This window comes from Rhinoderma darwinii, chromosome 5, assembly GCF_050947455.1.
Source record: "Rhinoderma darwinii isolate aRhiDar2 chromosome 5, aRhiDar2.hap1, whole genome shotgun sequence".
NCBI classification, from domain to species: domain Eukaryota; kingdom Metazoa; phylum Chordata; class Amphibia; order Anura; family Rhinodermatidae; genus Rhinoderma; species Rhinoderma darwinii.
In genome coordinates this window covers 313809910-313827999 of record NC_134691.1, presented here as the reverse complement: position 1 = coordinate 313827999, position 18090 = coordinate 313809910, and the positions used below count along the sequence as shown (strand labels likewise).

General features: G+C 40.9%; 1 protein-coding gene across 1 annotated transcript in view; it reads left to right on the top strand.

The window, feature by feature from the left end:
* Positions 1-17601, top strand: part of CCDC7 (coiled-coil domain containing 7) — a 74456-nt gene extending 56855 nt beyond the window's left edge. The window contains exons 28-32 of the mRNA XM_075828266.1: positions 1838-1924; positions 5661-5750; positions 15990-16088; positions 16943-16977; positions 17551-17601. Of these exons, the coding sequence (XP_075684381.1) occupies positions 1838-1924; positions 5661-5750; positions 15990-16088; positions 16943-16977; positions 17551-17601 (362 nt within the window). The remainder of the gene's footprint in view (positions 1-1837; positions 1925-5660; positions 5751-15989; positions 16089-16942; positions 16978-17550) is intronic.
* The last annotated feature ends 489 nt before the right edge of the window (positions 17602-18090 follow it).

The window sequence follows — 18090 nt, the reverse complement described above, 5'->3', positions numbered from 1 at the left end:
TGAGTTTTACGCAGCGGCCATACGCTGCGTGAAGATCACTGACAGTCTGCACGGCCCCATAGACTAACATAGGTATAAAAATATGTGATGTGTGAATCCAGCCTTAGGGTATGTTCACTCGGCCTATTTTCAGCCGTTTTTCAGGCCGCAAACGCCCCAAAAAACGGCTAAAAATACAGAGGCTGAACGCCTCCAAACATCTGCCCATTGATTTCAATGGAAAAAACGGCGTTCCATTCCCACGGGGCGTTTTTTATGAGGCAGTTTTTAAAAATGGCGCGTAAAAAACCGCCCCTTAAAAAATAAGTGCATGTCACTTCTTGAGCCGTTTTTGGAGCGGTTTTTCTTTGGGACAATAGAGAAACAGCTCCAAAAACTACCGTAAAAAACGCATAAAAAAACGCTTGAGGCTTAAAAAACGGCTGAAAATCAGAGTCTGTTTTCCCTTGAAAACAGCTCCATTATTTACAGCCGTTTTTTGTGAAGCGTGTGAACATAGCCTTACACAATAGCTGTGTCCAGTGCGTGATTGCTAGCTGCTGCCTGATAGTAGAAGATGAAAGAGTTAAGTGTTGGTCTGCACTTTCCAGCATAAGCAGCAACATATGAAGGCAATGTGATATATGATGAATACCCAGTTTGGCAAGGACAGCCGGTTACTCACTGAAATGTTTAGACGGCTGCAAAAGTCATTGTTCCCTTGTTACAAAATGTACTATAGAGACATAAACAGCATGACTGGAAGATCTGTGTCCCTGAATAACAGTAAACTGATGATGAATAATATACAGCATATATAATATTCCAGATCTTCCACTCCATGACTGTGTACCGTCAGTTTTAGGGGATTTTACATCGAGTATTATGGAACTGAATAAACAATTGTAAGCAATTCCTTAATGTATTGTTATTAATGGAAGAGTTCCCACTGCTAGAAGAACGGATCCAAAAATATATATGGGGTAGGGGAGAAAAAGTAAATTTCTGCGCTTGCCCCGGGATCACATAGGCAATTCACAGACTGCAAATAGGCTGCAGATTACAGACTATAGAAATATAAAATAGTCTATAGCGTGCAGAAGTGCTGAGAGTGAAGACATTGGTCATGTAAATCCCAGGAGAAATTGAGTTAACGGATTATAGAATTGGACTGTAGCAGCTCGGTAATATTTTCTGAACAGAATCTCTAACCACAAGTGCACGTTAAGGGGCTTGTCTGTTCTGTGCAACACCATTTTTTAGCGGACTTCACATGGTGGTATTCATCGTCCCAATGCCATGACACTGTATTCAGGATTTTTGTGACACCGATCATAAATATGCCAGCGAGCATGAGGCCTAAAGCTGGCAATACACATGAGAGAAAAGTTCTTCAAAGCCGTCAATGTGGTGGTATGGGCTGACGATTTCATGTGTATGGGGTCTGCTGACTGTCCCCTGGGGGAAAGGGAGATCGGGCATGTTGAATTTCAACATGCCCAGTCCTTTTCTCCCACTGGAGACAAGCCGTGGCCAGAGATGTCTGGCAGCGGTTAATTCCCCTCTCAGCATTGAAATAAACATTCACACTCGGCCGACCATGCATGTTTTTGGTGAACTAGAAGTCAGCCGACAGCTATTGGATGTGCATGGCCAACTTTACAGTGAAGTGACTGATCGCAGCTTCTCTAACCTTCGGGGATCAGCTGTTATTTTGGGGAGATGTTCAGTGCGGCCGCTCATTTACCCAGCAAAAAACTGCTGAAAATACTGGTAAAAAGCCCACAAAACTGTGTGTGGGTCCTGGGGGGCATTTTCTTTTTATAATTCCTATAAACTATAACTATTATTATTTTAGGACGTCATATGTCGATCACTCGTTCTTTATCTACTGAGAAGAATTCATCCAGAATACCTTCCCCAACTCACCCCAGACATATCGCAGGTGAGCGCATTACACACATCATTTTTCCACTTATGATAAAAGCAGAATTTTTTTTATGCAGAGGGTTCTCAATATCCCTACATGATGATTGTAGTAACTGTAAAGATGTATCTGGGGTCACCATTGGGAGAGGGCATGATCCTTTCTTATTTTTGAAGTCACTTACACCAAAGATCACAAATGCAGAGTTAAACCTGGGATTTGAGTAATAAAATTGGTTTTTGATCTGCCATTTTGTTCTGATCTGTTCATATCTACCGGGCATTGATTGGGTTTAGTTGTCTTGAGTGATTTATACTTGAGCAAGTGACAGGGGATGTATAGGGATTAGGTTTCTGTGCGGGTCGCCTTTGTCGGGGTGGGCAAAGAAGTTGGTTATGTTGCTAAACCTCAGATTGGTACAACCATAGAAAGGCCTGAGCAAGATATGATCGCTACCCTGGCAGCGGCATACCAACAACTGGGGGAGGCATAAACCAGTGAAGCCCGCCACGCAGCATGAGAAGCACTGATGTAATGTATGGGGTTTACTTAGTGATGTCTCTATGGATCTAAACCCCTCTTCTGTTTAGAATCCATTTTATCCATATAAAATACAAATATTACAATTTAACATGCGCTTTGTTCATAAAAGATCAAATAAAGAACTCATAATACTACAGAGCAATCACAGTGTGGCTTATAAGGTTTACATGTAAGAGATCAATATTCCTAATTCCCTGCATGTCAAATCTATGAATTGATATGACCAGTTTGAGGGCAGAAGGTCATCTTTTGCTGTAAAATGCTTAGGGTATGTTCACACGGAGTGTTTTCTGCCGTTTTGCGGGCCATAAGCGTCCCGAAAAACGGCTGAAAAATCGGAAGCAGAACACCTACTTCATCTGCCCATTGATTTCAATGGGAAATACTGCGTTCTGTTCCGACGGAGCGTTTTTTTACGCAGCCGTTTTTCAAAACAACCGTGTAAGATAAACACCCTGGAAAAAGAAGTGCATGTCACTTCTTGAGCCGTTTTTGGAGTCATTTTTCATTGACTCTATAGTAAAACAGCTCCAAAAACGGTCGTGAAAAACGCAAGTATGATTAAAAAACGGCTGAAAATCAGGAGCTGTTTTCCCTTGAAAATAGCTCCGTATTTTTAGACGTTTTTGATTTTGTGTGTGTACATACCCTTACAAATTGAATGGTAACTTTTCTATTTCTCTGGAGAAAGGACATGGAAACGCCAGTGGAAAACAACTGTTGAGAGTCTGCTGGCGGGTGTACTCTCGGGAGGCTTTTATAGTAAAACTCAGTTCACCTGACTTTGAACCTTTCATCTACAGATACGAGATTAAAGGACGAATCAATTTCACTGTGCTCAGAGTTCATACATTATAAATGATTTCTAAACCAAGTTAGTAGTTGTGACTATTTGAAAGGTTTACATTTGTATAACCCTATAAAATATTTAGAACATTATTATGGGTTTTCCGTATAAGTCATAGGTTTTACACATTAGGTAAACCAGTGAAAGGCTTAGAAAATAGTCACATTGAGGCATTGTAATCCCATAGGTACTATTACTATCTGGAAAGTCATTATTCTATAGTCCACATACTGTACATTATTGAAGATAGTAAAATATGGCCCTATTACACGAGTCAATGATCGGGCAAACGAGCAATTATATGAACGCTCGTTCCCGATCATTTCCCTGTGTAATAAGGGCAACGATCAGCCGATCATTGGCTTATCTGCCCTTTTATGTGTAATCAGGGAGATGCATTGCTGTCATGATAAAAACGTATGGGGACGAGCGATCATAGTAACTGTCTCGTTGATCGGTACTCGTTTATATGGCGCACTTCGTGTAATAGTTCCCTTAGGGTATGTTCACACGGCTTAAAAACGGCCGAAAAATTCGGAAGCAGAACGCCTCCAAACATCTGCCAATTGATTTCAATGGAAAAAATGGCGTTCTCTTCCGCGCATAAAAAGACGCCCCGTAAAGAAAAGTGCATGTCACTTCTTGAGATGTTTTTGGAGCAGTTTTTCATTGACTCTATAGAAAAACAGCTCCAAAATCGACCGTAAAAAACGCAGTGAAAGATGCGAGTTGCTTAAAAACCGCCTGAAAATCAGGAGCTGTTTTCCCTTGAAAACAGCTACGTATTTTCAGAAGTTTTTTGATAATCGTGTGAACATACCCTAACACTGTTATTTAAAGAGGAAATCTAACACATCATATATACACAGTATGGGATTTACATCTGTAGGCACGGATTATCTGGCGCCATAGACTCCGCCCATTAAGTAGGCCACACCTTAGATCATGTATGGCTTAAAAATGTTTGTTTGTGCCTATAAAATACAGCAGAATATCTCCCTGGATATCCTCCTCTCACTCACACAAAACTGTGTGTCAAATAAACATAATACACATAGTTCACATATAAATACACAATGTTCACTGTATAAATATATATATATATATATATATATATATATATATATATATATATATATATATATATATGTACGGTTACCTTCAATGTCAATAGGACATTGGTGAGGAACTATGTAGATGGATTGAAGGTAATTTTTGATCTCACTATGGTAATTTATCAATGGCTCAAAATACTTAGCAATGGTTGAGGAACAATTGCGACTTGAGGATCAGTAGCAAGATGTCTTCTTGGTCCAAAGATGGAAGTCAATTGAGTGCAGCTTATATGTGATTCTGCTCTGTGGTCTGGTGGCCTGTAAGGCTGGGTCCACATGACCTATTTTCAGACGTAAACGAGGCTTCTTATGCCTCGTTTTACATCTGAAAATACGGCTCCAATACGTTGGCAAACATCTGCCCATTCATTTGAATGGGTTTGCCGACGTACTGTGCCGACGACCTGTCATTTACGCGTCATCGTTTGACAGCTGTCAAACGACGATGCGTAAATTGACTGCCTCGGCAAAGAAGTGCAGGACACTTCTTTGAAACGTTATTGGAGCCGTTTTTCATTGAAGTCAATGAAGAGCAGCTCAAGATTACGAGCGTCACAGACGCCTCGCATAATGCGAGGAGGAGCTTTTACGTCTGAAACGACGGAGCTGTTTTCTCCTGAAAACAGTCTGTCTTTTCAGACGTAAAAGGCAGCTAGCGTGTGCACATACCCTGAGGAGTATTTCCATACAAAACTTGAACTTATATCAGTAAATCAGAAGGGAGATCAGTAGCCAAAAGTTTGTTTTATAGATTTGTTTAACTTACAGATATAGTGACATTTTTCTCTACAATTGTAGCGGCCATTTTTGCAAAAGTGACAACAGGAAGTGCAGCTATATTAGTTGTCTCTTTGAAGCTTCTGAAACTGATGAATGTGACGCTTATTTTAGAATGTTACAGATTTACCATCAGTTTCTGAGAAGCTAATTGAAAAGTGGCAATTAATATGGCGGCACTTCCTGCTGTCACTTTTACAAAATGGCCACCACAACTGAGGAGAGAAATGTCAATATCTGTAAAGAAAAGAAACTTGATCGCCAAACTTTAGCTACTGCCTTAACTTGTGGTTTACTAGTATGTGGTTATTTTTACATTTTGGATTGACATATACTTTAATTAACCTTGTAAGATTTTTAGACCAATTGAAATTAGGATGGTGTTTTTTTACAGTAGGAAAATTAGTAGTAGAATTTCTTCCCAAGCTCTAAAGCTATTATTAAAAATATGTATTTCTATATCTTTTCAAAGGAATCCGACACAGAAACCCCACCCAACCATTCAAGAGACTGTTTGACACAAAAACTCAACTCTTCAGTTTTTTACCATTGGATGAAGCAAGTGAGTTCATTGTTCTATAACTTGTGAAGAATCCAACAAAGAAAATGATCGACTGAAGCACAACAAATTGATAGCAAAAAATACAAAATTTTTATTAACATGAAACCATGACAAAGGTTAAAACTGGAACAGGGAATGAGTCACTCAATAAAAAGACATCGAAAACAATCATGCACTAGATGTAGATGTGACATAAATCTATACAAGCTTGTTTATTAGTTGATACAGCAAAAAAGGATAGTGTACGTGCCTATGCAGACCTGTAGCTAGTAAAACCTGGTAAGTGATGGCAAAAAGAAGGTCAACAAGAGATGAAATACATGTATGTGCTGCCTGGATTGCCTCTATGAGAGTATATGTGTGGCAATAATTATGTGCAGATACCTGAATACAGTGATTATCTGCATATGCATGATAGCCTAATATACGCCATAGTGTGTATTACAGGATCAGTGCTACAGGTAACATACAGCAATATGCATAGACGCACACAGAGGTACCAGGCCAATACCAGGCAAGAAAGTCAGTGATAGCTGTACAACATACCAGTGGACATGATGAGGATGTCTGGACCCGACGCGCGTTTCGGCAACTGCCTTCGTCCGGACGAAGGCAGTTGCCGAAACGCGCGTCGGGTCCAGACATCCTCATCATGTCCACTGGTATGTTGTACAGCTATCACTGACTTTCTTGCCTGGTATTGGCCTGGTACCTCTGTGTGCGTCTATGCATATTGCTGTATGTTACCTGTAGCACTGATCCTGTAATACACACTATGGCGTATATTAGGCTATCATGCATATGCAGATAATCACTGTATTCAGGTATCTGCACATAATTATTGCCACACATATACTCTCATAGAGGCAATCCAGGCAGCACATACATGTATTTCATCTCTTGTTGACCTTCTTTTTGCCATCACTTACCAGGTTTTACTAGCTACAGGTCTGCATAGGCACGTACACTATCCTTTTTTGCTGTATCAACTAATAAACAAGCTTGTATAGATTTATGTCACATCTACATCTAGTGCATGATTGTTTTCGATGTCTTTTTATTGAGTGACTCATTCCCTGTTCCAGTTTTAACCTTTGTCATGGTTTCATGTTAATAAAAATTTTGTATTTTTTGCTATCAATTTGTTGTGCTTCAGTCGATCATTTTCTTTGTTGGATTCATCTATTGTTGATCGATGCACCAAGGTTATCTTGGTCATTACCTGGGACGCAAACACAGCAGATCTCATATTGTTCAGCAACGTTGCTTTATTTTGAACATTACTCTGTGTCTGTGCCCCTTCTTCGGTGGTATTGTATTTGTATATACTATAACTTGTGAAGCCTATTCCAGATATGGGCTAAGTTCTTCTGGATACCGTTATTCAGAGAAGAGCGCACAATACCATTTGGACCAGCGTGAATTCTTAAAACGGTAGACCTATTATACTGCCAACCATATGTATCATGGAAACTACATATGTACCAGTACTTCAGCTGGTACTGGAGAAGATGCCAACAAAGAACCCTACGTAAGAGGATCAGAGTTCAGGGCCTCCATGGCAATTTCCTGATGCCTCGTCTATTATCACCTCTTTTTCTGTTATTAGGATTGACAAATCTTCTCTAAAAGATTATAGAATAATCTGTTACATGTACTGTGCAAATTAAAGAATAGTTTGGCACAAAAGTGCCACTAGATATGGAGATTAAAAGGATAATAAACTGAGAGAAAAAGAAGTCATATCGCCACAAAAATGGAATATAAAAATAGCAAGATTTTATTAGGACATACAATACAAAAATATTATTACAGATAAAATTCAAAGATGGATCCGAATAAAAGAAGGGAAAAGCAGTGCGGTAATTTCAAAAATATTGAAGAATTGGGATATAGAGCCCACTATGAATACGCAGAATCTGGTACAAAAACACTTCCTAGTGTGAATCACACGTGACAGCGTCTAGTTGATATATTATCTACACATATAATAGACTAGTAATGACAAGCAGCGGAATTTAGGAATTAAATCATAACACCAAGTCAATACAAATGGCTCTAATGCTTGTTACATTACTCGAGAATAGTGTTTAAGTGTCTATATTTGTTTTGCACTTGGCAGAGGTAGGTAAAAACGATCTAAACCAAAGTGCCAAAGTAAGAATAGAACTGTCAGAGACGCAGTCCAGTGTATTTGGTCCGTGTGAAATCACATTATGTCAAGTGTGAGAAGTATAGTAGTGGGCTTACCCATTAAGATGAGTGTAGTGAAGTCCCGCACTGCAGCCTGAAAGGTGTTGCGCCCCGACGCGCGTTTCGCCGATATGGCTTCCTCAGGGGGTAGTGTATTGTGAGGTACGATGTCGAGCCTTATATGTGGTTCCATTAATCAAAAAGTGTGTAGTTCCGGTGTCGGTCCTCACGTTCTGGTCTATGGCGCATGCGCGGGAACCTAACCAGAGCCGCGAGATCCACGTCCCCTGTTCGTCACGCTCCCACTGCGCCTGCGTGCCCCCGGGGACGCGTGTCCATGGGAACAGAGCAGGCGCAGTGCGAACGTATAGACGACAGAGGAGCGTGGCGAGGCTCCAAGGTTCAACTACGGCATTCGCAAACCCCAGGACGTATGGGAATGTTCAAGTGCGTGTGTGAACATGTGTAATTCTAAGAGAATGTGAGTATGATCGGCAATAAGAAGAAAAGTGAGATGAAAATGTGTTGATGTTTATACCATAGGTATCAGATGAGAAGGTGAATAAGGAAGATACAAAGAATAAAGCATGTGAAACATAAGATAACAATGGTGATGTGATGTGACCAATATAATCGGAATCGATCATTGGGACTGGTGATAGATAAAAGTGCAATTATATATGAGATAGTAGGGTATAATAATACAAAAAATTAGATATTAATAAGATAGTAGATTAATAAGAAAAACAAAAAACGGGGGGGGGGGGGAAGGGGGGGGGAGAGGGGGGGGAAAGAAAAATGAAGGGGACAACTGATACTAGGGAAAACAAAAATAATACACGTGAAAAAAGAAGATCATGAATAACATGAAAATACGACGCATATAATATATATATATTATTGCGAGCAGTGAACAAAGACAACAAGCAACAAACAGTATAATGAATTATTATGACATGATGGATTGTTAAGTGTCAGAAGGTGACAATCAAATGAAATTGCAAAATAAATCTAAATCACATATATAATAAAAAGGTATATGATGTAGTATAAATCAGTGAACAAAAATTGAATAGATGAACAATTCCAATGGATAGGTTCATTGTCCGGAGGGGTTGATTGGTGTATCATAGATATAATTCCATGATGTTTCAGAGGAACAGCGCTCAAAAAATCGCTCGATCTAAACACAATACTGCAGAAAAAGAACAGGCATTAATAACTATTAAAAACACATAAAAACTAAAAAGGAAAGGTTAATGTAAGAGGGATTTGTAGGCAAAGTCATATTGCGTACCAACCAGGTAGCATGAATCTTACAAAAAAGCCGAGAAACTTAAATTTTCATTGAGCCCATATGGGGTCATGGTGCCCAGTGTAATGATCCACCTGCACTCTTTTTGTGCTAGTACTTTTTTGATGTCCCCCCCTCTCACACCACAATGAATACGGTCGATGCCCCTAACTCGAAAGGTTCTAGGGTCACATCCATGTTTAAGTTTAAAATGTTTTGGGATGGTTTTTAAAGTCGTCAGGTCCACTACATCTCTTGCTGCGGATATGTCCCGTACATGTTCCCTTACCCTTAACTTTAGTTGTCTGGAGGTTAGGCCCACATAGACCATAGGGCAGTCGCATGTAGCATAGTATATCACGTGAGTGGTACTACACGAGATATACTGCAAGATTTTAAAACGTCTGTCCGTCTTTACGGAATCAAAGTGTGTGGTCCGCAGGATATTTGGGCATGCTATGCAATCACCACAGGGAAAGCAGCCCTGGGCGGGGCCCCTAGCCGAAAAAGGATTCTGTCGTTTAGGGACATAATGGCTCTGTATAAGGATGTCCCTCAGGTTCCTGCTTCTTCTTGCAGTCATTTGGGGATATGGGGGTAGAGCTGTAGTCAGTGTTGTTTCCAGCTGTAGGATGGGCCAGTGTTTTTCCAGGATTTCTCTCATTAGTTGCCACTGATTATTGTGAGTCGAGATGAATCTGATCACATCAGGTATTTTTTCTTTCTGTTCTGGGGGTGGTGGATAGAGTAATTCTCTCCGTGCCACCCTCCTAGCCCGATTATAGCCCTGTTTAATACAGCGATGGCTATACCCTCTTTCTTTAAACCGTTCCCTTAGATCTTGAGCCTGATTTTCGAAACTGGAGTCCGAGGAGCAGATCCGCCTCATCCTCAGAAACTGACCAACCGGGACAGCTTTGACTGTAGAATAGGTGTGTGCTGATGTAGCATGTAAAAGGGAATTGACCGACGTCTCTTTTCTGTAGACGTCGGTCTGTAATCTTCCCTCTGGATCTGATGTGATGGTTATGTCCAGAAAGTTCACCTTTTGTTTGTCATGGTCAAATGTCAATTTAATATTCCAATTATTAATATTCAAAATCTGCATGAAATTCACAAGTTGTAGTTCAGTTCCCTGCCAGATAATGAACACGTCATCAATGTAACGTAACCAGCACAGCACATGGTTGTCGGCGTAGGCGCCGTCACCATGCACAACCCGCCTCTCCCAGAGGCCCAGAAACAGGTTGGCATATGACGGCGCGCACGCCGCCCCCATGGCCGTGCCTTGTTTTTGAACATAAAAGGAATCTTTGAAGACAAATAGATTATGCGTGAGAATGAATTCCAATAGAACCACTATCAAATCACATAAATGGCTGTCCCGGTTGCTCATGCCAAGGAAGAAGCGGACCGCCTCAATGCCATCATGGTGTCTAATACACGTGTACAGGGATTCCACGTCTGCTGTGACCAGTAGCATATCCTCCTCCAAATATATTCCATCAATTCTTTTAAGTACCTCCGTGGTATCTTTTACGTGTGATGGTAGACACTCCACTAGGGGTTTCAAGTAGAAGTCGATGAATTTGCATACTGGTTCACATAGACTGCCAATCCCTGACACTATGGGGCGACCTGGAGGGTCCCTAATGTCCTTATGGATTTTGGGAAGGAGGTAAAAAGTTGGGATCTTAGGGAAATCCACAGTTAGACCCTCTAATGTTTTTTTAGGGATGATCCCCTTCTCAAAGGCACTATTCAGGATTTTCATCAAATCCGAAGAGAAGGTGTTTATCGGGTTGTGGCTCAATTTACAGTAAGTATCTTTGTTCCGTAGTTGGCGGAATGCTTCTTTCTCATATTGTTTGGTTGGCCAAACTACTATGTTACCCCCCTTATCCGCCGCCTTGAAGACCACGTCTTCAAGCGATTGAAGGGATTTCAGTGCAGCGCGCTGTGCCGCTGTTAGATTATCGTATCTATTGTTAGTGGGGATCTTTTTAAAGTCTTCCATCACAAGTTTTGTGAAGATCTCCACTTGTGGGCATAGGGACAAGGGGGGAAACCTTTTTGAACGAGGTACAATAGAATTGGGGAACCCACCTTGCTCTAAAGGGATTTGTTCCTGTAAAAGTTCTTCCAAAGCTAATAACGTTTCTTTTTCCAGAGGGCTGTCAAGACCCATATTGCTGGCACCCCTCCCATGCAATTTCCGCAGTACCAATTTCCGTGAGAAAAGGAACAAGTCCTTTACCGCTGTGAAAAAGTCAAACTTATTATTTGGAGAGAATGTGAGTCCCATATTTAAAATCTCACATTGTGTGTCAGAAAGAGTATGTGTTGACAGGTTAATTACCTCTAAGTTTCTCGCTTTTTTGCCCCCCTAGTGGAGTGTCTACCATCACACGTAAAAGATACCACGGAGGTACTTAAAAGAATTGATGGAATATATTTGGAGGAGGATATGCTACTGGTCACAGCAGACGTGGAATCCCTGTACACGTGTATTAGACACCATGATGGCATTGAGGCGGTCCGCTTCTTCCTTGGCATGAGCAACCGGGACAGCCATTTATGTGATTTGATAGTGGTTCTATTGGAATTCATTCTCACGCATAATCTATTTGTCTTCAAAGATTCCTTTTATGTTCAAAAACAAGGCACGGCCATGGGGGCGGCGTGCGCGCCGTCATATGCCAACCTGTTTCTGGGCCTCTGGGAGAGGCGGGTTGTGCATGGTGACGGCGCCTACGCCGACAACCATGTGCTGTGCTGGTTACGTTACATTGATGACGTGTTCATTATCTGGCAGGGAACTGAACTACAACTTGTGAATTTCATGCAGATTTTGAATATTAATAATTGGAATATTAAATTGACATTTGACCATGACAAACAAAAGGTGAACTTTCTGGACATAACCATCACATCAGATCCAGAGGGAAGATTACAGACCGACGTCTACAGAAAAGAGACGTCGGTCAATTCCCTTTTACATGCTACATCAGCACACACCTATTCTACAGTCAAAGCTGTCCCGGTTGGTCAGTTTCTGAGGATGAGGCGGATCTGCTCCTCGGACTCCAGTTTCGAAAATCAGGCTCAAGATCTAAGGGAACGGTTTAAAGAAAGAGGGTATAGCCATCGCTGTATTAAACAGGGCTATAATCGGGCTAGGAGGGTGGCACGGAGAGAATTACTCTATCCACCACCCCCAGAACAGAAAGAAAAAATACCTGATGTGATCAGATTCATCTCGACTCACAATAATCAGTGGCAACTAATGAGAGAAATCCTGGAAAAACACTGGCCCATCCTACAGCTGGAAACAACACTGACTACAGCTCTACCCCCATATCCCCAAATGACTGCAAGAAGAAGCAGGAACCTGAGGGACATCCTTATACAGAGCCATTATGTCCCTAAACGACAGAATCCTTTTTCGGCTAGGGGCCCCGCCCAGGGCTGCTTTCCCTGTGGTGATTGCATAGCATGCCCAAATATCCTGCGGACCACACACTTTGATTCCGTAAAGACGGACAGACGTTTTAAAATCTTGCAGTATATCTCGTGTAGTACCACTCACGTGATATACTATGCTACATGCGACTGCCCTATGGTCTATGTGGGCCTAACCTCCAGACAACTAAAGTTAAGGGTAAGGGAACATGTACGGGACATATCCGCAGCAAGAGATGTAGTGGACCTGACGACTTTAAAAACCATCCCAAAACATTTTAAACTTAAACATGGATGTGACCCTAGAACCTTTCGAGTTAGGGGCATCGACCGTATTCATTGTGGTGTGAGAGGGGGGGACATCAAAAAAGTACTAGCACAAAAAGAGTGCAGGTGGATCATTACACTGGGCACCATGACCCCATATGGGCTCAATGAAAATTTAAGTTTCTCGGCTTTTTTGTAAGATTCATGCTACCTGGTTGGTACGCAATATGACTTTGCCTACAAATCCCTCTTACATTAACCTTTCCTTTTTAGTTTTTATGTGTTTTTAATAGTTATTAATGCCTGTTCTTTTTCTGCAGTATTGTGTTTAGATCGAGCGATTTTTTGAGCGCTGTTCCTCTGAAACATCATGGAATTATATCTATGATACACCAATCAACCCCTCCGGACAATGAACCTATCCATTGGAATTGTTCATCTATTCAATTTTTGTTCACTGATTTATACTACATCATATACCTTTTTATTATATATGTGATTTAGATTTATTTTGCAATTTCATTTGATTGTCACCTTCTGACACTTAACAATCCATCATGTCATAATAATTCATTATACTGTTTGTTGCTTGTTGTCTTTGTTCACTGCTCGCAATAATATATATATATTATATGCGTCGTATTTTCATGTTATTCATGATCTTCTTTTTTCACGTGTATTATTTTTGTTTTCCCTAGTATCAGTTGTCCCCTTCATTTTTCTTTCCCCCCCCTCTCCCCCCCCCTTCCCCCCCCTCCCCCCCTCCCCCCCCCCCGTTTTTTGTTTTTCTTATTAATCTACTATCTTATTAATATCTAATTTTTTGTATTATTATACCCTACTATCTCATATATAATTGCACTTTTATCTATCACCAGTCCCAATGATCGATTCCGATTATATTGGTCACATCACATCACCATTGTTATCTTATGTTTCACATGCTTTATTCTTTGTATCTTCCTTATTCACCTTCTCATCTGATACCTATGGTATAAACATCAACACATTTTCATCTCACTTTTCTTCTTATTGCCGATCATACTCACATTCTCTTAGAATTACACATGTTCACACACGCACTTGAACATTCCCATACGTCCTGGGGTTTGCGAATGCCGTAGTTGAACCTTGGAGCCTCGCCACGCTCCTCTGTCGTCTATACGTTCGCACTGCGCCTGCTCTGTTCCCATGGACACGCGTCCCCGGGGGCACGCAGGCGCAGTGGGAGCGTGACGAACAGGGGACGTGGATCTCGCGGCTCTGGTTAGGTTCCCGCGCATGCGCCATAGACCAGAACGTGAGGACCGACACCGGAACTACACACTTTTTGATTAATGGAACCACATATAAGGCTCGACATCGTACCTCACAATACACTACCCCCTGAGGAAGCCATATCGGCGAAACGCGCGTCGGGGCGCAACACCTTTCAGGCTGCAGTGCGGGACTTCACTACACTCATCTTAATGGGTAAGCCCACTACTATACTTCTCACACTTGACATAATGTGATTTCACACGGACCAAATACACTGGACTGCGTCTCTGACAGTTCTATTCTTACTTTGGCACTTTGGTTTAGATCGTTTTTACCTACCTCTGCCAAGTGCAAAACAAATATAGACACTTAAACACTATTCTCGAGTAATGTAACAAGCATTAGAGCCATTTGTATTGACTTGGTGTTATGATTTAATTCCTAAATTCCGCTGCTTGTCATTACTAGTCTATTATATGTGTAGATAATATATCAACTAGACGCTGTCACGTGTGATTCACACTAGGAAGTGTTTTTGTACCAGATTCTGCGTATTCATAGTGGGCTCTATATCCCAATTCTTCAATATTTTTGAAATTACCGCACTGCTTTTCCCTTCTTTTATTCGGATCCATCTTTGAATTTTATCTGTAATAATATTTTTGTATTGTATGTCCTAATAAAATCTTGCTATTTTTATATTCCATTTTTGTGGCGATATGACTTCTTTTTCTCTCAGTTTATTATGATTATATGAAGTTTTGCTGTGTTACTTACATTTTGGGGCGCTCTGGATATTTGCTTGTGGCGCCTAACTCTTTACCCAACCTGGTAAGTCCTTATATTGAAAATGGAGATTAAAAGGGTTGGCACCTTTAGGAAAACTATCAGGAGTGCATTTTATTATTTGACTTTATATGCAGTTCATTGCCGTTTTCCCGGGGTCATAAGCCACGGCCCCTAGTTATCGTTCCTATGCCCATGGCTCTCGTCTATAATATGGCCGAGGATGGAGGAACATGTGAGTAAACACATCACTCTGCATCCTCTAGTGTACCACAGTGTGTGTCTACTCACATGCTCCTCCATCCTTGGCATATTATGGATGGGAGCTGCGGGCATAAGGAATATACAGCTGTAATAACGAGGTGGCAAGGCTTTTAACCCCAGGAATACGGCGCTGAACTGCAAATAAAGTAAGATAATACGTTTACCAAAAATACTACAAAAATAGAATGCACTCCTGATAGTTTTCTTAAAGTAGTCATCCCCTTTAAATTATAACAGAAACTCAACAGAATGATTTACCTCTGATTCTGCCTTCTTAAACACCAGTCCCTAGAACATGTCACTGTCAGGGGTATTACAAATCAGTGGTTGACCATACAATGCCGGGTCACGTTAAGTTCACCGGAGTGGGAGCTGAACTTTTCAGTGGTTCCGTACTCTGGCTCATAGAGGGCGTGTGCGTGGGACCCCCTCAATAACATTCATATGCCCTAATATGGTATATAGGAAAAGGGTTGTATATAGAGATAACTAGTAGTACAGTTCCTCTTTAATGCTCTAAATCTCTTTTATTCTGGCCTGAATGTTACTATTTTGTATTTGAGATGACCAGAAACTTCACATGTAGGTGCATTTTCAGTTTCAGTTTTAACTATTTTAAAATAAGAATAGCTTTGGAATAAATAAGCCTTGATTAGATAAATAGTTTTGTGCCAATAACCTGGTGTAGGACACATTTCTTTTATCCAATGCAGAAAGAAGAACACAACAAATCTACGGAAAAAGAGTTTCCAGAACTATACCAAGAGAATATTCCATTCTTCCGACTTTGACTGCGAACAGCATTGGAAGAGGTAAACTATTTTTATAGGAAGACGTCCCGACATCTGAGCCAGGTTCACGACACCACAAATAGACCAAGACAGGAAATGCACAGGTTGCAGTCGCACCTGGTCCCTGGGGATTGAGAGGGCTCAAAAGGTCACTCTGCCCCATTGATGGTGATATTTGGGGACCCTTTTATAGTTTTTGCACTGAAACCCTTAACTTCCCGTTATTCTTCTGGACAAGTAAATCAAAGTCTACCTACCCATTCACTGTTTTAGCAGATTAATAAAAGACCTGTTTATAAGAAAAAAAGATAGCAGCAACTTTTTGTTCAATTTTTGGTAGTTACCAAAGTCCCCTTTTGATAGTGAGCGCTCTCTCTAGAGGACTCGGGATAACCACGATCCTATTAAACAATGCTTTAGTCTAACACTGGCTCGTATTGTGTGAGGCACCCAGTATTGTCCTCATGTGGGTTTGTTTTTTTTAAAGTAAAAGCTTTATGTATATTGGTGTCTAAATGACCATACTGAACATTATACGAGGGGAGTAACAATAAAAGATCCTCACTCATTATACAATGCTTCCACATCTCCTTCCTCTCAATTCTGAGGCTTCTTAGTGGAAATAGGCCTTCTCAGGTGCTGACCACCAAAGCAGCTAATATGCCAGGCCAGCTACCCTGGTAGTTATGCCCAAGATGGCATGTGATACAATAACAGACAGAAAAAGTTGCAATTGATGGCATTCTTCTCATGCCTTGACAGGGCAACGGTGCAAACAGCTTTGACCACTGGCATAGTAGGGATGCAAATAATTTTGCGGTCTTTGCTCTTTTTGAGTGGTGCTCATCATCGTGTGTTTCACTTATATGATCTAGGTGTGACGCCTACAAGCAATCTATCAGGAAAATGGGTAAGTGTATGGCTCTTTATTTATATTATTGGATTTGTACTATTGGATATAATAGAAGTGATGTAATTCTGCAAGAGGAAATAGAGATTTATCAAAACTAGCGGGACAGCGGAGCGGTTGCAGCTTATATTTTCATAGAGCCTCTGAAAAATGAGAGATGGCATCTGATTAATTGTTATGTGCAGCTGCTCACTATCCCTTGCACTAATTTTGATAAATCTTTCCTGAACTCGTCATTTCATTGGTTGCCAAGGACTTTTTCTCTGCATTGTTTTTTTCGATGTTCATTTTTTCAATTTGTGTCTATGCTGCAGTAGGGTTATCTTGGCTTCATGAAAGTATCATTGAAAAGGGCAATTGCCTGAAGCTCTATTTTGCCCCATTTGAGGAGACGGACTAAAATGGAAGACTTTAGGGTATCACTTTACTTGCGATATCCGGTTCCTGCATGCACAAGCCTCCCAATGTCCTAGCGCCAACTTTCCACGCTTGATGTAAGTTTGAGCAGGAGATCGCAAGTAAAGAAATAACTTTAAAAAGTACCAAAAAATTAAACTCACATTTGCTCCTTAGGCATCTGTAGAAGTACATGAGATCCAGTGTGACCAGAAATTCTGTGTCTAACCCGTGTTTACGGGTATTTATTCATCCTGCTGCATGACTTTTGAAAATACTTGATTTTTTTCTCTGTCTCTTCTGAGTGGGATGCTTAATCCTAACATGATTCTACATTTTTGCTTAGCACTCTGAGTCAATCAGATCTCTGCCTACATGTGCTCCCCCTCCCCTCTCACAGCACGTAATCTCACAGAGTAAATTTGCAGCTGCACCCCCCTCTATCCCCAATTTACTGCATTAAACTAGATCAATAGTAAATGTTCAGGAACTCCTCAGTCTCCCAAACAAAGAGTGGGGCAATGCAATTTCACAGATTTCTTAATCTCAAAAGTTTTAGGTATTCACATGTAATACAGATTTATAAAATATATATATATACATGTTTTATTGACGAATGTGCATGTATATAAGGGAAAGCAACAGGGGCAGGGGAAGTGACCACACAAGGAATATCTATATTCGCACATGAGCAGCTGTGAAGCTAGATCTACATTA